The sequence below is a fragment of the Notolepis coatsorum genome, assembly GCF_963971535.1.
Source record: "Notolepis coatsorum genome assembly, chromosome: 18".
NCBI lineage: Eukaryota > Metazoa > Chordata > Actinopteri > Aulopiformes > Paralepididae > Notolepis > Notolepis coatsorum.
The window spans coordinates 87907292-87930071 of record NC_140182.1 but is presented as its reverse complement, the minus strand read 5'-3'; the positions used below and the strand labels follow the sequence as shown (position 1 = coordinate 87930071).

At 46.8% G+C, this 22780-nt stretch overlaps 1 protein-coding gene across 1 annotated transcript in view; it reads right to left on the bottom strand.

Moving 5' to 3' along the window:
• Positions 1–17658, bottom strand: part of LOC311245423 (long-chain-fatty-acid--CoA ligase 1-like) — a gene marked incomplete at both ends in the record, with an annotated part of 112231 nt that extends 94573 nt beyond the window's left edge. The window contains one exon of the mRNA XM_084335266.1: positions 17565–17658. Coding sequence (XP_084191392.1) covers positions 17565–17658 — 94 coding nt within the window. The remainder of the gene's footprint in view (positions 1–17564) is intronic.
• Between the last annotated feature and the right edge of the window lie 5122 nt (positions 17659–22780).

Sequence of the window (22780 nt, the reverse complement as noted above, 5' to 3'; positions counted from 1 at the left end):
TTTGAAAGAGTGCCTAAGCTCAGTGTAGTTGCTGTTGTTGTTGACGAGTCGACTGAACTGCTGTTGCTGAACTTGCTGTGTTGCATTCTCTCTGTAAGCCAACCCGAGAAATGCGGCTATGGAAAAAAACTGGCATCGCGTCGGCCAATCAGAGAGCGTCTCCACGAAAATGCGGCTATGGAAAATACTTCACGGAAGTTCACGCGGCTGCCTAGACCGCTTCAAATCGCGCTCGGATTCCAACATAATAGTCATATTTCAACGCACAACGCCGTATGCACTGATTGGCTGTGACGGAGACAGCGATCAAACTGTGACGCGCACTCAGAGCGCTATCGCTTCTAGCCCGGGCGAGAAATATGAAAAAATAAAAAAAAAATAAAAAAAACGTGATGTCACTTCCTGCTTTGGAAAACGAGTGTTTTTTAATTGCGATAATAACGTTATATTGTGCATTGGAAACACAAACATACTTAAAATGAGTAAATATTATTAATTTTAAACATGTTTATATTATTTATAGGGCTATAAAACAAAAAAACTAAAAACGTATTTGTCTTGTTCTCTCATATAACCAGGGTAGGAGCTGAGGGGGGGCGGCGCCCGAGCGCCCCTAGTGGTAGAGCCGCCACTGCAGATCGCCCTTCGTCAACACAAAGCCCAGGAAGGACACGGTGTCCGTGTGAAACACACACTTCTCAGCCTTAACGAATAGTTGATGCTTGAGAAGACGGTCTAGCACCTCCCGAACGTGCATTTGGTGTTGCACCATATCGCGAGAAAAAATCAGGATATCATCTAAGTAGACAAACACCGACACCCCAATCAAGTCTCGCAGCACGTCGTTAACCAGGGCTTGGAAGACTGCCGGAGCATTAGCCAAACCAAAGGGCATGACCAAATACTCATAGTGCCCATTGGGTGTGTTAAATGCAGTCTTCCACTCGTCTCCCTCTCTAATCCTGACCAGGTTGTATGCATTACGTAAGTCAAGTTTAGAAAAGACCTGTGCCCCCTGTAAGCACTCAAAGGCCGTGTCCATGAGGGGTAAAGGATATCGGTTCTTGATGGAAACGTCATTCAATCCCCTATAATCAATGCATGGGCGCTGATCCCCATCCTTCTTATCAACAAAGAAGAAGCCAGCGCCGGCAGGGGAAGTGGAAGGGCGTATGTGCCCCGCAAGCAATGCCTCCTCTATGTAGGTGTTCATGGCCAAGGTTTCGGGGCGTGAGAGAGAGAACATTCGCCCGCGAGGCGGGGAGGTACCGGGTAGAAGATTAATGGGACAGTCGTATGATCTATGAGGCGGAAGTGCTTTAGCACGCGTCTTGCTAAAAACGTCCGCCAGGTCCCAATAGATCTCAGGCACCCCTATTAAATCGGGATTAGAGGGTAGATCAGAATCTGCCACGCTCCCCACCATCCTGGAGAAAGAGGGAGGAGACAAAAGAGAAGAGGGGGGGGGAGACAAGGGTTTGGGCAAACTCCCGCTGACGATCGACTTGACGTCGGCCGCCGTTGAGAGTTCGCCCGTGCTCCAATTAATGACACGAACACATGACGACAACCAGGGATGACCCAACACCATGACAGAATAGGGGGAAAAGATGACAAAAAAAGTAACCCATTCCCACTCCCCACCCTCCACCCGGATGTGTAAGGGAACTGTGCGCTGGGTGACGCTCCCACTGCCCAGAGGCCGACCGTCCAGGGCATAAACTGATAAGGGAACCCCTAAATCCTCCACTGGGGTTCCCCACTCCTTCACCAATCCCACGTGAATAAAATTGCCCGCCGCCCCTGAGTCAATGAGAGCCTTAGTTCCCCTAATGTCACCCCCACAGTTGATCGCCACCTCAAAAAATGTACGAGAATCCGTGGTTTTGGCAGGAATGAGCCCACCTGCTGGCGCCTTTTCGAAGCCCGACGGCGCACCTTCCATCCCCGATTGGCGCCGAGCCGATACAGCCTGAACCCGACAGCTGCCGAAGCGGTGACCGGTGCGGCCGCACCGGAAGCAGCGTCGCTCTTTGATGAAGCGCTGCCTCTCGTCGTCCGAGAGCGACAGCGCTCCAAGCTGCATGGATTCATCACCCAGTGGCCCACTCGTGTAATGCATGGAATTATCAACACCAGGAGAAGAAGGAAAACATACCTGGGGCTGGGTGTTGTTGACATGCTCCTTCTCCCTCTCCCGGTGCCGATTGTCCATCTTGATGGTGGTGTTGATCAGCACTTCCAGCTGCTCGGGGATCTCACGCGCGGAAAGCGCATCTCGCATCCGCGCTGAGAGTCCCCTGACGAACAGAACCACGCAGACGTTCTCCGCCCAAGCTGTCTCCCGAGCCAAGATCCGAAAATTGATAGCATAAGCTGCGACCGTGCGGAGGCCCTGCCGGCAGTCGAGAAGACGACCACCAGCCTCGAAGATCGAGAGTACCCGGGAAGTATCGAATACTCTTCTCAATTCCCGGGTAAAGGCGTCCAGACTGTCGCAGATTATCGCCCCTGCCTCTAATTCCGCCGTAGCCCAGGAGAGAGCTTGACCGGTGAGCAGTGTGATAATATACGCTACCTGCGCTGTCTCCGATGGAAATGATCGTGGTTGCAGCCGGAAAACGAGTAGACACTGGGTGATGAATTCCCGACAACCATCCGGTGATCCGTCATAGCGAGCGGGCGCCTGCAGATGTGGTTCGCGGGACCGCTCCTGGACCCCGAACACCCCCCGACTCTCCTCTGCGTGGAGCGCTGCTTCTCCCGCCGCCGACTGAACACCAGCCACTCCTTCTTGGGCTTGTCGGGCTGTGGCCAACGCCGACTGCGCCACCGCTTGGGATGATCCGACGACCCCATTGAGTCGGATTAACTCGGCGCTGACCAGCTGCTGATGTTCCTCCATCCGTGTCTGGGCTGCTCCCTGCGTCCGGAGCATCTCCATGATGGCCTCCATGGAATTCTGATGGTCAGGTCTTCTGTCAGAATGCAGGTAGGTGAATTCCAATGGGTGAAGGCAATCACAGAGACAGAGAGTGTTTACTCTTGAACAGGTTCGACTTTAATAGTAAGAACACAGAGTAAATTCTAAGAGAGAACAAGTGCTAATAGCACAAGTGGAAAATAAGGTAAATGGGAGCTTATTGGAGGTCCAGAGTAGAACCGTCCGCGTTATCCCCGAACGCAATTAGTGAAGACCTGACAATGGACAAGCAGAAGAGAGGTAGTTACATAGACACCAAATACCAACATTCCACACACACCCCCGTGACAGCCAATCAGGAACCACCCCTAAGTGACAGCACTAATTGACAGGGAAATGACAGGTGACAAGCCCAGTGACATATGCCAGGAATGTGGGTGGTCACCGACCGAGGTCGGTGTCCAGAACGTAACACTGGACACAGTATCCTCGTCTGGTTTGTATTTCACATCAGAAACAATAACTCCAAAGTATTTGATGTTATCTTTTGATTAAGAATATTTACGCTGCTAGTGCTATTTTGAAACAATACCATAACAATAACAGTTGCTGTTGTTTACCTACTACACCAGAATCATTCAATGTAAAGGATGCACATCTGCAACAGGCTTACATCCTATTCATCCGTTATAACCTTTTATATTAAGTGTCCTTTTGACTTCACCGATTAAAAGGTGTATAGTATCTGAAGTAAAGATAACGATAGGTTATGTAGATAACCTAGTTATATTAGTATTGGCTAAGCGTCCCGCTCTGAGCCTTACGAGATACTCCTATCTCCTGTGATACCTAATGTATCTCCCACGAACAAAAACACATGCACCCCACCTGTATGGGGCCCCGCCCCTTATGGTGGCACCGCCCATATAACCATGACCCTGGTCATGAAACACCCTTCCTCGCCAAAACCCGTCCCAGGAAAAGATCCCTCAAGAGGGAACTCAGGGCGCGCAGAGCGGGACGCTTAGCCAATACTAATATAACTAGGTTATCTACATAACCTATCGTTATATTTCGTATTGCATCGCGTCCCGCTCTGAGCCTTACGAGATAATGGGGAAGAGCGGGCGCGAGACCCGACAGATGTACCCCCTGAGGACCCGTAAGCCCACATCAAGGGGTGCGGGGAGCCCTGTCACCCCATCCTTCCTAACGAAGGGGGGGCGCAGTCAACTCCACCTGAATGCGAACAAGAGGGAGCCAGAACCCCTTGAACACACCGTACAGGCGGAACCACGTGTGACTCAACACACTGCGGCCCATACCCATACACTCCTGCTACCCGACCAAAGGACGGGAAGCAGGAAAGGCCACAGACCCCAGAACCGCCTGGGAGACAGAACCCCCGGTCATGTCCATGAGGAAAAACCTTACAAAGGAGCCCGGGGAGGACCATGAAGCTGCAGCACAGATGGCCTCCACCGAGGCCCCACCCAGGAGAGCGGCAGAGGCAGCCACCCCACGAGTGGAGTGCTCCCTGACGCCCCCAGGGGGATCCTGCCCAGCCAGCGTGTAGCAGAGGGTAACACCCTCGCACAACCAATGGGACAGGCGCTGCTCCGACAGTGCCTTACCAGCACGAGCCCCACCGTAACAGACAAAAAGCTGGTCGGTAACCCTGAAATCCTGAGTACGGCTGAGGTAAATCCCCAAGCACGGACTGGACATGACAGGTGAAGGCCCGCATCTAACTCACCAGTGTGAGGAGGAGGACGAAACGCCTGAACCACAATATCCCGGGAGCGGAAGGAACTCCGGATATTCTTAGGCACGAAAGCAGGATTAGGTCGCAGAGTGACACCGCAATCGGTCCGAAAAGACAGGCACTCTGGATGTACCGAGAGAGCACAGAGCTCACCTACGCGTTTAGCGGAAGTGACAGCCAGAAGGAACGCGGCCCTGAAGGACAGCTGTCCCAACGGCGCCCGCTCGAGCGGCTCAAACGGGGCCAAGGACAACCGACCGAGGACCAATTGAAGATCCCAAGTCGGAGCCAAGGAGCGTTGCACCGGCTTAACGCGTCGAGCGCCAAGCAGGAAACGCTTCACAAGAGGGTGGCTGAACAAGACATCCCCTCAAACCCCTCATGATAGGAGGATATAGCTGCTGCATATACCCTCACCGTCGAAGCCGACAGTCTATCAAGGAGAGACTGGAGGTAACTAAGGACAGCAACCAGGGGGCAGGAGACTGAGTCCTGGCCCCCCGCCTTACACCACACTTGGAACATATGTCATCTGCCCGCGTAAGCGCGACAGTGGAGGGAGCATGCGCATTCCAGATGGTAACACCATCAGGATCAAGAACCTGCGCCCCTCAACGTACCCGTCCCAACAACTGACCTAACAGATGTATGGGGAAGAATCCCTGGCGGCACGGCATCGGTCCCAGACCTGCCTGGCCATGTCCAGACGCAATCCTCACCCGTCAGGATGAGGGCCGCCCCGCGACAGTACACCTGCACCCACATTCTCCCTGCCGGGGATGTGGGGAGCCCTTAGGCCGCGCAGATGGAGGACGCCCATAGCCAGCCGCCCGCCGCCTGGTGCAGACAGGGGGAGCGTACTCCTCCCTGTCTGTCGATACACGACACTGACGTCGTATCGTCCGTCCTGATCAACACCATTTGTGGACCAGAAGGACCGCTTTCAACACCAACACATTGAACGTAGCGCAGACCGGGCAGCATGGTTTGCCAGCTGCCCCCTACTGCGTTGGCCCGACGCATCACCAGCGAGGGAGGCGTCGGTGAAAACGCGACGTGAGACAGCGCCGTAACCGTCCTAGGACGGAACCTCCCGAGCGTGTTGACAACACGCTCTGAGATGGATGCCCATAGCCCTCCAACCGTTGACTGGGAAGAGGAATACTCTACATCCAGTCTACAGCAACCCCAGGCTGGTAGAGACCTGCCTGGTACGAGACCTGACGATCCACCTTGACCGCGAAGGACCAGAACGTCATCAGGGCAGAACACTCCGTAACCCCGGATGACGCAGAGGCCCCAGTGCGGCCTCCACGCACTTGGTGAAGATGCGGGGAGCCAGAGAAAACCGAACGGCAGCCTCTGGTACTCATACGCTAACCCTGCAAAGGAAGCGTAGGTAAGCCCTAGGATGGAAGATCGGGGATGCGCATACGCATCCTACAGGTCTATGGAGGAGAACCAGACCCCCACCTGACAGTGTTCAACAGGTAGGAGACGATCCAAAAAATGCTGAACCTTCCCATGGGACAGGTCCAGCCTGGGTCTTACACCCCTCCCTCCCGACTTCTCGGGCAGAGAACACCGGGAGGAGAACGCCACGACGATGGCTTGCTTCGTCCACAGAGATTGGATCTCGTCGACCAGAGCTGTCCCTGCTGGAGACCCCGACAACAGGGTCTGTACCAAACCTGAAAACGGGTGGGGTTGTGTAAACACAAGTCCCCGCCTCACCATTCTCTCCATCTACCTCGACATATGGTACTGCCGTAGTCATATGTGACGACACTCCCAACGCACCCGCCGTCACGTGGCGCAGGTCCGCCAGGAACTGTAGATAGTTGGCCCGGTCCCCCCCGCTGTGCGAAGACAACCCTGGAATCGTGCGAGGAGCGCGTTCCGTGTCGGAACACCTGACCCTGACACCACCCACGAGGCAATCGCACCCAAGGGGGAACCCCGACAGAAAAGGGCCTGTCTGATACGGGGGGCTTCCGATCAAAAAAGCCCCCCCACTGAACACCCCTCCAGAACATGCTGAAGGAGTTGTTCTGCAGCCGGACATGCAAGGTGTAAGGCCCCCATGGGTTCCTACACACCGTAGCCCTGCAGTGATATCACTACCACCCCAAACCATGTGAGCTGCGACCACTTGCCAATATTCCAGGAGTGGGAGCACCAACATGATACCTGGCCTGGCGAAGGCGAGGCCGGGGAAGCCCGCACTGTGTGCCTCAAAAGGTTTCGAGCCCCCCTGCTGACAACACTTAAGTTGACAGACGTAACACCAGGCTCAACCAACACAGTTCAAGGTGTGGGAGCCGCTTGACAGCACAACATCCTCACGGACAGACCCAGGCTCAGCCATCAACTGGGTGTCAGCCCCTGTCTCCATGAGAAGCGAAGAATGGGGCCGCATACGCTTCAAGAAGGTTCGCGGCCCGCAGCCAAAGGAACACACCCAGAGCCCCGCTTCTGAGGGTAACAGAAAGCGGACTGAGCGGGGAGCGGGCTGCTCGCGGCAAAATGACGACGGAGTGGTTTACCAACACCGAAATCACCCAAAATGGCCGATCCCTCGGCCGCCAAGACTGTCGGCCTCGCGATACCCTGTCGATTCTCCAACCAGGGCACCACTGGCGGGGGAAACATGGCCGCCTGTCGAGGGCCCCGTCATCGCCGCTGACGAGGCCGTGCTCTCTCTTCTTCTGGCTGCGCGGTGTGAGGCGGTGTAGGGCCTAGGACAATACCGCCCGCGCTCCAGCAGAAGACCAAAATCCCCTGCGGAGAGGGGAACCCTGAGCGGTTATAGCTTGCGGCTGGGTCAAAGCTAATAACGTCAACAACCTTGCGCGATGTGTCGACGTCAGCCGGCCCTCAAGGCCCCTCCACCAGACACCATTTCTTTAATAGAAAAAACACCAATTCGAACACAGTTCTAATCGTTGCCAATTCCATACCGTGGCGGTACAAGCCTTAACAGCCCACCAGCCACTCGCCAGGCCGACCCATGGTGTCGGCCGGGCGGGGCATTGTTTCAATATATCAAAACCAAAGGACTGACGTTAACATGGAGCACCAGTGGTGATTGCAAACAGCACCCTCCACTGTGGTGTGGACCATGAAAAGGTTAAATGAATAAAAGAGCTAAACCACAAAAACTGTAGAATGAGCAAACCCATACACACAAAGTTTAAGGGGAGACGGACCAGACCCGTCTTCATTCAAAATATTCACAACAGAACACCAGCCCTAGTTTAGCCCATTTACCAAAAAAGGTAAACAAAGCCCCCCCCCCGCACTACTCCCCCAGTATACCGATTGACCGTCAGTATGAATGGTTTGAGAGGAGAGAAAGCTGTAGCAAGACAGACCTTCTCATAGCAGAGTGACAAAATGAAACAATAGCCCCCTACACAGGGCCGCCCCAGGAGATGGGGGGCCTCGCGTCTAAAAACGCACAGGGCCTCACATTTCTCCCAAGCGGCCCTGCCCTTATACTACTGCAGCCTAACGCCAGGCAATGTGGAACCCAAGACAACAATTGCCTGTGCACAGACACGCAACATGTTTACCATGTCGGCTGGACCCATAGCCCCACTACCCGACGCCAACCCAGATGGGAACACCGTTCAACAAACCCCGCCGGAACACAAGGTAATACCTGGCTAGAACCTAGCCACGACCTACCCCGTTGTCAACCCATTTACCCGAAAAAGGTAAATAGAACTCAAAACCCCACAACAGCTACCGACTGACCTTCATTGATGAACCGGGCAAGAGGCGGGAGAGTGACAACATCTCACGGTGGAGACATTAAAACAGCATAGCAATTAGCAGTAGTGATAGCATGCGGCAGTAGCGATAGCATGTTAGCATAGCTTTAGATGTTTTAGCAGCACGCCCAAGACAGCTTGGAAACCGTTCCCTGCAGAGAACGTTCACCAAACCATCTTGCCCCTGGCGCCAACACACAACAAGGTTGTGTTAACAACACAAACCAGCATTACTAACACTAATACCCATGCCTGAAGACACAGGGCCTACCTGAGTACAAGCTGGCCCGACAGCCAGCCTTGTACAGCTGAACCTCGATGTGCAGTCATCAACGAGGAACATCACAAGCCCGTCGTGTCGCCGAAAACATGCGTCGAAGATGCCAGGGGCCAGCAACCTCCGGTAAGCTTCCAACATTATTAATCTTCCTTAATCTTTTCATTCCGCTAGCTCGTATGGTGCACGCATCCAATACGCTGGGACGAAAATAGAGGAAGGGTGTTTCATGACCAGGGTCATGGTTATATGGGCGGTGCCACCATAAGGGGCGGGGCCCCATACAGGTGGGGTGCATGTGTTTTTGTTCGTGGGAGATACATTAGGTATCACAGGAGATAGGAGTATCTCGTAAGGCTCAGAGCGGGACGCGATGCAATACGAAATATAACTTACTCACCTCAAGTAAGGAAGCTAGCAGTCAAACAGCTGCATCCACAACAACTACAGAAACAATTGACTTCTCACCTCTATAATTATCATCATCATCATCATCATCACCGGCTAGCCCAGGACAGAATGGGCATGGTTCCAACTGGGCCAAAGTGCTGTATAGAAATGCTCAGACGGGACACATGTCTGAACCGTCCCCAATTTTACAGAACAGGTCAAGCATCATCATTCAACTGAGCGCCATTATACCAATAAGAACATCTCAATGAAGCGGAAACGTTATTTTAAAAGTGAAATCGATTTGACAAAATACCACTTGGTCTCATAATACAGTTTGATTTAGAAAAGGTTGTACGGAAAACCTTCAGGCCTAATAATAGTTGCAATTGTTCCACTCATCATCCCTTCAGAAAGCACGTTGGCGAAGTGATTATCAAAGACAGACAGTATGATGAGACAACCATCTCCTTCCCCGCCAGTGGGAAAATGACATACGACCATGCATTTTGTTTTTAAACAAGAAACTGGATGAACTCAAAGGGAGAAATTAACAGAATACTTACAATAATGCACAATGTATACAGTTGAGGAAGGAGGAAAATGAAGCCGAAGAGAGAGAGGGAGGATAATTTGTGATTGGGTTGGGCGTTATATGGTCATTTGGAAGACGGAAGAGATACTTTTGAGGAGGTGCAAACTGCCCCCTCACAAGAACATGCTGACCTTCGATTGTATTTGTTGCAAACCTTATCAAGCCTGATGAATGGCTGCAGTGTTTTGTAGAAAGTCACCCCACTCGCCAGAAAACAGAAAGCAGAAGGCATTGGCGAAACGTCTGTGTGTGTGTGTGGGGGGGGGGGGGTTCCGCTCAGACTGGAGTTCCGCCTCAGTGCACGTTGAGGCTGACATGTAGGAAGCAGGAAGAAGGGAGCGGACATGGTAGCTGGTATATTCATGCATTATCAGGTCGGATGAGCTCGAGGCTGATAAAAAACTACATAAAATAATGATTAAAAATTATAATAAAATATTTAAGTAAAAATAATAGAAATAAAGAAAAATAAGACAATAAAATAAAGATAATAATTCATTTAAAAGCTATAGTTTAAAAAGGTAAGTTTTGAGCAGTTTATTTAAAGTGCCAACCGAGTCTGCTGTCCTAATGACCTGCAGGAGAGTGTTCCACAGTTTTGGGGCGTAGCAGCTGAAAGCACTGATCACAACATGTTAGGTTACCACTTGTAACTCTGCTGTGGACACTGAGCACCCGGCACTAGCAGACACAGGGATAAACAGAGGGAGGCTACTGATGCCAGTGCAGTGGTAGGGGTGTAAAGGTACACGTATCCGTACCCAACCGAACCGTTTCAGTGTGTACCGTACCGTACCGAACGGCTGGGTCATTCTCATGAAATCAATGATTTACCATGGCCGTGATCTTTTCTAAATAAAGGTTACCATTTATTCAAGTAAACAAAACATAATATTAATTTAAAGATAATTTTTTTTTTTTATTTGCTCTTTCTTGTACAATGAGTTGTTTACTCATAACAATTAATTATTTTAATATTTTAGTACATTTTGTGCTTAAATTCTCATTAGCGCAATGCGTCCACATTGATTTCTATGGACCATTGACTTAATTTTATGAAATATTTTACAATTTCTTTCACTATTTGGGCACTTTTACACAATTCCTGTGAGTCTATGGAACACCTCTGTAATATATTATTTTTTTTATTCATTGTTTTGTATTTCTAATCAAGTCCTCAAAAACAGCATTTTTCTACCTCAAGATCTCGAGCTGTTTTGAGCCTGGGCTCCAGGTCCAGGTCCAGCCACTGTGTGCAGCTCATCCTGCACCTCTCCATTAACATGCAGCAGTGTCTTTCTGACATCACAAATCGCGCACATTTTCAAATGACTCAGTTCAGTGAGGGTGAATATTGTGAGAGGAGAATTGGAAGAATGCGCCAATATGCACTCAAAAAGGCCATTTATAAGATAGTTCCCCTTTAATAAACTCAAAATGTTTCTCTAAAACTTTATTAATATTGTTTATTTATTTGTGTCATCAAGGAAATTCTGATGAATTATACAATTAAATTTACAAATTAATGATTTTTTTGTGGAAAACATAATGTTTGCATGGATGCAGTTCTCATTCTCTGCAACAGTTTTCACCTTCCTGTTAAGACTACAGTATTTTTTAAATAAAGTTTTATTGTCCCATGATGCATCACAAAGAAGACAAGCTAGAAGATGGCTACAAGGTAAGTGAAGTCACCTCAATGGTTAACACTTAAAAGTTCTAACTTCCCGCTTCAGCCCTTGTACACGACAAAATTGATTCTCATTACTGAAACATGAAGTATTACTTGTTTGAAAAAAGTTTTGATCATCAATATTTGATCAATACAAAGGTTAATACATTCCTAACATGTACCATGACATTTTTTTGCCAATGTCATCATGGCTTCTCCATTGTTAGCTAAAAATGCTAACTCCTCTCATCCTCCGCAACACACTTCTCATATGCCGCAACATTTGAATGGGTGTTTCGGTAATGAGAACTTCTCTTTCGGCAATGAGAATTTGGTAACACATCACATAACTTTGTCATTAAATAGTAATAGTTGGTAACACTTCAACATTAAGTGTTCATAAGGTTGTAATTACATAGTAATAATAAAATGTGTATCATCAACAGTTCATTTTGATGTAATTTACTAACTTTCCTGTTTCATTGCAGACAGTCAGCCAATGAGAAAAAGAAAGTGTTAGCAAAGGCTAGGCTAGCAAAATTCAGAGAAAAGGTTTACAACAACCCTGACCTGCTGGACGAGTACAGAAGGAAGGAGAGAGAGAGAGAGAGAGGTTAGGGGGGTTGGAAATGGTACAGTCATTAGCAAACATGCTAGTTTATAGGAAGCCTCATACAAGCCATTTAGTTGATAGGATGTCCAGCTTGCTGGCCCTTACTAGAGGATGTGTACACACTCACACTTTGTAAGCCATTCAGTCCCTACAGGACACACACACACACACACACACAACCCTACTGTAGGACACACATATGCACACACACTAGTGTAGGGTCTGTCCATATATGTTTTTCCTAATTTTATGGTATGCTTCCTTTCCATTTCTAGATATCAAAAACGAAAGGAAAATGGTAAGATCAAGAAAATGGAAGATCTTACCTCCAAACAATATGAAAGGAAACAAAAACAATGGAGAGAAAATTCTAACAGGCATTATGCTAAAAAGAAAACACTGAATGCCATCTTGGATTTGACCCCTCCCTCCATCAATGAGCCAGATGCCGCACAGGTACCGGAGCAAGATGGAGGCCTACCGGTACCACCAAGCCCCCCAGAACTGCCATCAAACTGCCCAACACCAGAGCAGACGTCCACCCCCAAAGCAAGAAGAAAAAGGAGGATGCAGGATGTCCAGGTAGTACCAAGCCCTCCCGAGCCACCTTTGAACTGCCCAACACCAGAGCAGACCTCCACCCCCAAAGCAGGAAGAAAAAGGAAGGCAACCATAACCTCACTGAGGTCAAAACTGAGGGCGACAAAAGATCAACTGGAAATCCAGTCCTGAAAATACTCTAACCTAACGAAGCAGCTTAGAAGGCTACAAGAAAAAACAAAAAAGGACCAGCACCTTTGATAGGCACCATTGAGAAGAGAGCCACCCACCGGAGAGAGCCCAAGACCCTGCCCAACAACAGCCAGAGACGATTGATGGGACATGTTGTGAGTCGTTTCTTGCACCAGGATGACAACTCAACCGTCATCAATGGCAAAACAGGGGAAGTCTGCAAGAAAGGACAAGTGTTCAGGAAGAGGGCACTGACTGACACTATGGAGAGACTACATGTTACATTTTTCAGTCAGCATCCTCGCTACAAACTCTCAAGGGCTCAGTTCTGCAGACTGAAGCCCTTTTGGACTGTGAGACCCAACGTTTCCCAAAGAGAAACCTGTGCCTGCAAAATCCACAAGAATTTCCAATTCAAAATCAAGAAGCTTCACCAGCTTGGGATTGTTGCCACACCATCCACAACTGAAATAGTTGAGTCCTGTGTCTGCAGCTCAAGTGATATGGAATGCATGTACAGAAGGTGCATTCAAAGCCAAGGCAAAACCTTCCCTACAACTATTGATCCATCAACCAAGGGAAACATAATTTCCTGGGACCAGTGGGTTACCCGGACAGGTAAAATCACAAAAAAGGGAAAAAAAAAGTGCACTGGAGGAGACGAATGTCAAAAACACAGCACTGGAGAAGACACACACATCTATCGACAAACTTGTTGACCTCACTCAGGACCATGTAAATAAACTGGCCATTCATGTGTATAACATCCAGCACCAGTTCCAGAGGCTGAAGTCACTCAAGGAGAGCCTTACTGAGAAAGAGGTGGCCGTCCACATTGATTACAGTGAGGTGACCACCCACACTATAATCTATACTATTTATTTTTATTTATTTATTCTGCCGATTTTTGTCCAGTAACTCCTGCCAGAGCTTTCACACCACACACAAGTGTAAGGTATCAAAACGACCGGCTTGAGGGCGGCTAAGTGGCGCAGTGGGCAAGGCGCTCGCCACTAACGCAGGAGATGCTGGGTTCGAGCCCAGCTCTCGCCGTTGCTTCCGGCTTGGCTGGTTGTTCATACTAATACAATTGGCAGTATTAGGGGGTGGGGATCGGACGTTGTGGACAGCGACTCCTACAGGTCGGTTGGTGCGCCTGTACAGCAGAATCAGGAAGTAACGGGGGCAGCGTGAGCCTCCCACGCGTTACTCCTCGCCACTGAGAGATCGTGCTGTACAGGTGAAAATATGCTACGGCTGCCTCCTCGTGTACCGGAGGGGACACGTGATGCAAGGCTTCGTCATCACTGCAGCCGACCAGTGGGAGGCATGGTCTGGCAACGTTTGAGACAGGGGAGGGGAGAATTGAAGGGAGCATTGGCGAGGCAAAATTGGGATGGGAGAAAAATAGAAAAGAAATGGGAGAAAAAGTGGTCCAACTCGAGTTGCTATAACTTTTTGGAAAGTTTCACCACACCGTTTGGCTACAAATCGACTTTAAACGGGAAATGTTGGTCATAAGGAATGAATGGCAGGACATTCTAGAACATTTGTGATGTCACAGTATGATGTCATAATAGAGCATTCTAGAACATTTGTGATGGCACAGTATGATGTCATAATAGACATTCTAGAACATTTGTGATGTTACAGTATGATATAATTTGTGATGTCACAGTATGATGTCATAATAGACCATTTGTGATGTCACAGTATGATGTCATAATAGACATTTGTGATGTCACAGTATGATAATTAGGGATGGGTACCTTTCACATTTGAACCGGTACCTGTGAATCGATACCGGTACCCAACGGTACCTTTTTTCGGTACTTTAGTCTCAAGAAATTTAATTTACCTACCTCAGTCGTAAAAAAAAAAATCCAAACTTCAAATAACTACAATTTCGACAGTTTTCGGCTTGTCATTGCTCCGACTGCTTTGTTGTTGAATCAAGTCAAATCATAGGTAAGCATATATTGTGCGTGTGAACGTTGACATGAAAAGAAAAAAGTAAAAATAAAAAAAATAAAGTTAAAAAAAAAAATTAATAAAAAAATATTTTTGTTATTTTTTTTTTATTTTTTTTCGGTTTCTCACTTGATTCGATACTCGGTAGTACCGACGTGTTTCGGTTCGGTACCTCAAAAGTACCGAATTCGGTACCCATCCCTAGTCATAATATAACATTCTAGACCATTTGTGATGTCACAGTATGATGTCATACTAGACCATTCTAGAACATTTGTGATGTCACAGTATGATGTCATAATAGACATTCTAGAACATTTGTGATGTAACAGTATGATGTCTAATAGACATTCTAGAACATTTGTGATGTCACAGTATGATGTCTAATACATTCTAGAACATTTGTGATGTCACAGTATGATGTCATAATAAACATTCTAGAACATTTGTGTTGTCTCATTATGATGTCATAATAGAACATTCTAGAACATTTGTGATGTCACAGTAGGGCTGGGCGATATGGCAAAAAATCATATCGCGATAACGATATGATAATGTTATCATATTTCTCTATATCGATAATTATCGAAATTGTTATAGGTAAAAAAAAAAAAAATGTAAACAACAGATGTATGTTTATTTTGCAGCTATTCTTTGTCGTTGCCGCCATCTTTAGTGTTACATCCCCTCACACTCCAGTTCTCAGGCTGCAGCTGGTTTAAAAGCTAAAGTAAACCGGCTTCTCTGCTGGCTGTGGCTCCAGGGGATTTGATTTGATTTGATTTTATTAGGGATCCCCATTAGCTGGTGCGATAGCAACCAGCTAGTCTTCCTGGGATCCACACACAAAAAAACATACAAAAACAATCACTATTGCAAAAAACTAAATTATTAAAAGTCAGTACACACAATGCATAATGAACCTACTGTAACAATTAATATAGCTAAAATTACATTAGTGTAAAGCTGCCCACTAGTTGAACAGTTCTGGCTCTGCTAGTTTATTTCTCGATCTTTTGGCGCTTTTTTGGTGGACAAACACCGTGACTCATGACTGGAGACTAGCTCTGCTAGCACACATAGCCTACTGTGTACAGACTGTTTCAAACTGTATTTTAAATTAGAAAGCAAACAAAATAAATGGACAAGAGAAAAATAAATCTCAATTTGGTCAGTATTGTCATTTGGACAAGCAAAGCCATTACTTTAAGTTGCAGGCAAGAAAGACAAGTCTGTCCACTGTCCATATTTTTTTTCTTTTCGATATTCAATATTGATTATTAAAATATATCGCGATATTTATCGTTATCGTTATATCGCCCAGCCCTATGTCACAGTATGATGTCATAATAGAACATTCTAGAACATTAAATTGTGGACACTCGCCTTAGGCATCTTGTTTGAGAAATGCAGGCTTCAGTCTATGTGTCAGTCCTGATTATTCTTCAGAATGAGATCTTCTGAGAGAATTCTTCTTCTTCTTCTTATTTGAATTTCCGGCAGAGTAGACGCATCGAGGCGTATTACTGCCCTCCGCAATTCTTTTTATGGGCTCTTCTTCTTCTCCTTCTTATCCTTCTTCACCTTCTTTTTCTTCTTCTACTGGACCCCGTCATCAACTACATTGTCCATTGGAGTGCCTCTACTGCTGCTACTTCCTGTCTGAGCCCCCCTCCGCGGGACCCTCCTTGCCCCCTGCTATCTTATCCTGGGCCGCTTTGTCCCTCGCAGCCCTGTCCCTCGCAGCCCCCTCAGCCAACTCTTCACACACCTCCCTCCAGTCCAGACCTTCCAATCCCAGATGTTGAACCGCTATCCTAACAATCATCTTCACCATCTCTGTTCTACCCGTAACCTCTGCCATACCAGTAACTACCCCTGCCACGAAGGCCACAATACCTAATTTCTCCTCCCTTCCCCTGTCTCTTTCCACCTGCTCTACCCTCACTGCCAAATGCCCTCCTTCAACCCCCTGCACCCTTTCTTGGCTCCCCTGTCCTGCCCTGCTAACCGCCCCAGCATACGTCAACTTACCCTCCCTTCTCTCTCTCCGATCCGCGACCTGCTTCATCATCACCTCGCACCCCCGAAACGCTACACTGTGCTCCCCACCACAACTACAGCACCTCGGCTTCACTCCCTCTCCACATTTCCCATATTCATGTTCCCCGCCACACCTAGCGCACCTCATCCCCTTCATACACGTGGTAGCTATATGGCCAAACCCCTGGCACCTATAGCACCTAAGAGGATTATGAACAAATTCCCTAACCCTATACATCCTACGCCCTACTAATACCTCGCTAGGAACAACCCCACCCTCAAACGTAATCACTACCGTCCCCGTCACTGCCCTCTCCGCTCCCCTCTTCATCCTTGCTGCACTCTTAACTATGCCATTACGCCTGTCCTCCTTTAGCTCTTCCACCAGCTGCTCTACTGTAACCTCGACCGGTACCCCAACTATCACCCCCTTACATCCCCCCCCCCTCTTCTCCCCTACTCTCGCCACCTTACTTATACCCACCCCCCCAATGCTCCGCATCTTCCTAGCCACCTCCACCTGCCCCTCACTACCACACCCTACGGCCAGATTCCCATCCCACAAAACTCTCGCGTACTTTACCTCCCCTAATTGCTCGGCAATGAGTTTGGGCCACTCGAGCCTACCTACTTTCCTCTCACCCCTCTCCCCCTCAAGCCTGACCACTATATGGATCACTTCCGCTTTTGCCACATCTTTTCCAGCACCCTCGTCTCCCGGCCCACTTGAGCTATCGTCCCCCACTTTCTTCCTCTTCCCCCCTTCTCCCCCACTCTCCTCCCCCCTACTCTCACCCGACCCCTTACCCTTGCCCTGGCTATCCCCATCACTGTCGTCCCTCTCCGTCTGCTTCTTCCTCTTCTTCCCCACCGTTTCCCACACCTCCTTCTCCATCTCCATTCCGTCATCGCTATCTTCCTCGCCCTTCTCACACCATTTACTTCCATCACACCATTTACTTCCATCACCATCCTCCCAATACCCTGGATTAGGCCACGCCCCCTTTTTGTGTCTTTTGAACCGCTCGTAGAGTTGACTGAACCACACTTGTAGACACTAATGTTCTAGAATGTTCTATTATGACAAGTTACTGCGACCACAAATGTTCTAGAATGTTCTGCCATTCATTCCTTATGGACCAAAAGCTCCCGTTTAAAATCGATTTGTAGCCAAGCGGTGTGGTGAAACTTTCCAAAAAGTAATAGCAACCCGAGTTGGACCAAAAAAAGCTCTGGCAGGAGTTACTGGACAAAAATCGGCGGAATAAATAATAAATAAATAGTATCTTTACTATTCACCCACTGGTCACCCACCCTAACTATAGCTGTAAGTACACCAGGGAAGTGAAAGACACCCACTTTGGTGGTGGGAACCAGCAAGTGACGCTTCATACAGTGGGGTCAAATACCTGAGTGGGGGATGTGTGGAGTCTTTTGCCTCTCTGTCAGCGTCCCTAAAGCATGATGCTGTTGCAACGTGGGCTCATCTTAATCCAGTGCTCAAGTCTATCCGGGAGGAGCATCCAGAAATGAAGCACATCCATTTTATTTCAGATGGACCCACCTCCCAGTAGCGCAACAAGACAGCGTTCTATCTGGCCTCGACAGTGCCTTTCATGAGAGGGTTTGAATATGTCACCTGGAACTTCTCAGAGGCATCTCATGGCAAGGGTGCCCCTGATGGGGTAGGGGGTGCACTCAAGAACCTAGCAGACCGGCTTGTTGCTTATGGAACTAGCATCCCAGACACCAACACACTGCATGAGCAACTGGCAACACACTCATCTGTAAGGCTATACATGGTAACAGAGGATGAGATCATTTCGGCCCAGGATTTGATTCCTCCATCCCTGAATACAGTGCCCGGGACTATGAAGATTCACCAGGTAAGTCAATGTGACATGAGGTTGAACAAGTTTGATTGATTGATTCATTGATTGATTGAACACAATAGAATAAAGGAACTCCCTTTGGTGTTGTGGTCGTGGTATTCACTGACCTTTGGGAAGTATTTTGACATGTACATGGGTACCTTAGTGGTGTAGTGTATCTTGTAGACCAGGCCCAATGCAAGTTGCTGTACTCTGTCGTCTACTCTAAGCCATCCTAGGTTGTCAAAGTGGGCAGGGGTGAGGTGGGTTCTAGGAGTAAGGTCAAGCAGTAGTCTGACCAGTTTGTTTTGTGATGTTTGTAATCTTGTTTTTAGTGCCTTTGAGGTGCTTTGGTACCATGAGGTGCAAGCATAGTCGTAGTAGCCTTGAATGAGTGCTCCTGTTAAGAGTGTTTTAATTAATTAATGAATTGTCATAAGTTGGCTTAACTTGATTGATTCATATGCTTTTTTAATACATTTATTATTTAATTTCTGCTTATAGCTGACATCTACAAAACCAGGGGTAATCCAGACCCGGGACGTATCCTGCTTTTGCGGCAGTGCATGCGGATGCTTTCTCCCAAGAGTGCTCCTTCATAGGAGCGAATGTGGAGTCAGATACGGAGAATGCAGAGTAGTGTTGTCACGATACTGGAATTTCGACTTCGATACGATACCTTGAAAAGTTTCGATACTTTCAATACCAAAAAAAAATTATAATAATTTTTTTTTTATTATAATTATTTTTTTTTTAACAAATTTTGCTTTTGTTGCTGGTTGATTCTCCTCAGCTTCTCTCTGGTACTATACGAGAAGATAAATACACTTTTAAAACCCTTTGTTTATCTTTAGATCAGAGAGAGAGAGAGAGAAAGAGAGAGTGGCTGCTGGAGATTTTAGGTCTACTGAGCGCACCTTTCTAGTTATGACCAGAGAGCGAGAGAGAGAGAGAGAGAGAGAGAGAGAGAGAGAGAGAGAGAGAGAGAGAGAGAGAGAGAGAGAGAGAGAGATTTCTCCGGAGCTATGCTCGGAGCATTTATTAACGTTACATTTTCAACAACATTGCGTTAATAAATGCTCCGAGCATAGCTCCGGAGAAATCTCTCTCTCTCTCTCTCTTCCTCCTCCCCCTCACAGCCGGGCAGCGCAGCCCTGTCTTCAGTTTGTAAACAACGCTATTATTAGCTAACGTTAGCTGTCGTTCCTCCGTTAGCTTAATGCTAGCTAGCTGGCCACCTATTACTTCATGGAAACGGAGTAACGTCAAGCCGAGCCCACTACACCAGTACACGCTAGGGGTGGGACAATACATCGATCAAGATCGATATATCGATCTATTATCAATAATCAAATAGGATCGACGCAACGTAAAAAGATCGATTCATATTGCGATACTCTTATTTTGAAAATCCCCGCGAGTCATATCCGCCGGCGCCCAGTATTGTGAAACTCCGTGTAGAAATTACAGCAGTGTTTGCGTCTGCTGTAAAGCACTACAGAGCGTCTATTTTGCGAGCCGATATAAGTCTGTGCAGTTTTTTCCCCGCAACGGGTCAAATGCATATAACAGGCGTTGCATCGTCGCCATTCCTTTATGCCAACGTCGCGTTAAATATCTAAATGAACGTCGCGTTGGCTGCTAAAAGCTAAGCAGCTAACCGTGAGAGAGAACAGGAGAGTGGAAAGGGGACTTGGAAGGAGGAGGGGTGGGGGCTGTGGGGGACTGTGTGTGTGTGTGTGTGTGTGTGTGTGTGTGTGTCTGTGTGTGTCTGTGTGTGTGTTAAAGCTCAATATATAAAAACAAAAGTGAACAGGAGGTCTATTTGTATTAAAAACAATAGATTGTTTTTCATTTAAATGTCTGGAAGAGCTCAAAAATAAATACATCAATTGATATTTCCGTAGCCTTTTTTTAGTTGATCTAAATGTGACTGATTGTGTTAAATGGGCACATAATATCGCCTCATATCGATCGCAGACACCTGAATTGAATCGTATCGTATCGTATCGTGGCAGACTTTGTGATATCGGCAAATATCGTATCGTTGTCCAAAGAATCGATATCGTATCGTATCGTGATGAAACTGATGATTCCCACCCCTAGTACACGCATGAACTCGACACAACTACCCCGTTTCCAACGAGGAGGCTGCAGCAGCTTGTGTCTGTTGCTCTGAGCGAGGAGGAGGAGGAGGCGGAAGGGCAAGGCTCTGGCAGCGCGTCTGTCTGTCAACAACTTGCGGGAGCAAGCCAGCTGGTACCGATACTGCAGAAAGTATCGGTACTTCGGGAAATGAGTATTGAAGCAGTTTTAAATATTCAGTATCGATTCGATATGTATCGATACTTCGATATTTTTGACAACACTAATGCAGAGCCAGGACCTGTTTTGGAAGTGGGAAAGTGGGTCCTTGTGGAGTATGATGCAGAGTTGTTCCCTGGCACCATCACACAGGTATATGTAGAACTAGTTTTAGATATGGACACTAGGTTACTTGTTAATGGTAAATCCTGAGTCCTGTTTTGTACTTTTTCTTTTACCTATGTCCGTTACAGATTGTGGATGATCAATATGAGGTTGACACAATGAATTGTGCTGGAGAGAACAAATTCTACATTCCATCTTGGAGGTTCGATGGAGAGAAAGTGTGGTATTACTTGGACGACATCAAATGTGTCATCCCGGAGCCACTACCTGCCACATCCTCTGCACATCATTTTAGTGTTTCAGCTGAGATCTGGGCTAAATACACAAAGAAGTGTGTCTAAAACACTGGTGTGTGTAAATGCGTGTTGTGGGGTGGGGGGGTTCTACAGGTCTAAGCATGTTTTATACATGACAACCATTTTGTCATGATTGTGTCCTTGTTTTTTATTTCATTTTGTACAGGCCTACTTGTTTTTAACCAGAATATACACATTTATCTTAGGCCTATATGGATTGTATTATCTAAGCAAGGTTCAGAGTTGCACATTTTGCGTTATCAGGCCTATAATGATATGTGTGATTGTTTGAGTTATTTTTTGGTATTTAAAGCACTTTTTGAAGTATATGACCTGAACCAATGATTGTTCTATGGAAAAGGTTTTATTTGTTTTTGTTATTATTCTGTATATTGATTGCATCTTATTGTATTTTTAAACAGAATGTTGTTAAACAGAATAAAGTTGTGAGTTGAGCTGAACAAATGCATTTTTTTCTTAATTTGATTGAGAGGATATGCAAATGCCTTAGTTGCAATTTTATGAAAGCATCCAGTCACTGCAGTCAGTGGGCGTTGGCATAATTATGTAATTTGTTGTGTTACCTAAATTTTGTGATGCAAGTAAAATGACACAAATGTAATTGACTGCTTTGGTGTTTGTGGCTAATCATACACACAAAGTGGTTTGCTTTGAATAACCAACAGGCTTGCTCTTAAGCCTCGAGTTGTGTCTGGCAACACTTAGCATACTTATTATCATTCATCTTATTTCCGAAACCCATGTATCATTACCACAACAGCTGTTAATTTAATGTTTATTTAATTTAGTGAACAATTATAATTTGATTCTAAAAGCATGTCCATGATCTATTTGGTATGTGCTTTCAGGTTTACAATGACATTTTAAGACAAATTCAGGTTTCCATAAAATATCACAAAAATGTGGTTGTCGACTGCAGAAGGTGTTGCGGTAATGAGAGTAATATGACAAACTATTCTAAAAATGATTATTTAAAGATATATATATTATTTCATAGTTTCAGGTATGTGGCTATGACTGTTACTAATCAATTCTTAAAACTGTGAAAATGTATACGCTTTTCTTATTGTCTTGAAGTTTTAAGACTGTTGCAGTAATGAGAATTTGAAGGACTTATTTTGGAAAATGTGTTCAAAAAGGTGTTAAATTGTAAATAAATATAATTATTATTCACATATACTCCAGACCTGGCTTATAGTGCTTGGAAAGGAAATTTGTTGATGCAAGTTTGTTAAAAAAAATTATGTTTGAAATTTTGAAATCAAGATTTCATGAGAATCACCCGGCTGTGTAGTGTACCGAACGAATACAACGGTATGTTAACCACTAACGACCGCCCACCGGGGGCTGTTTTTTTCACAATCTAATATAATTATTATTATTCTTTTATTTTTTTACAAGTCGA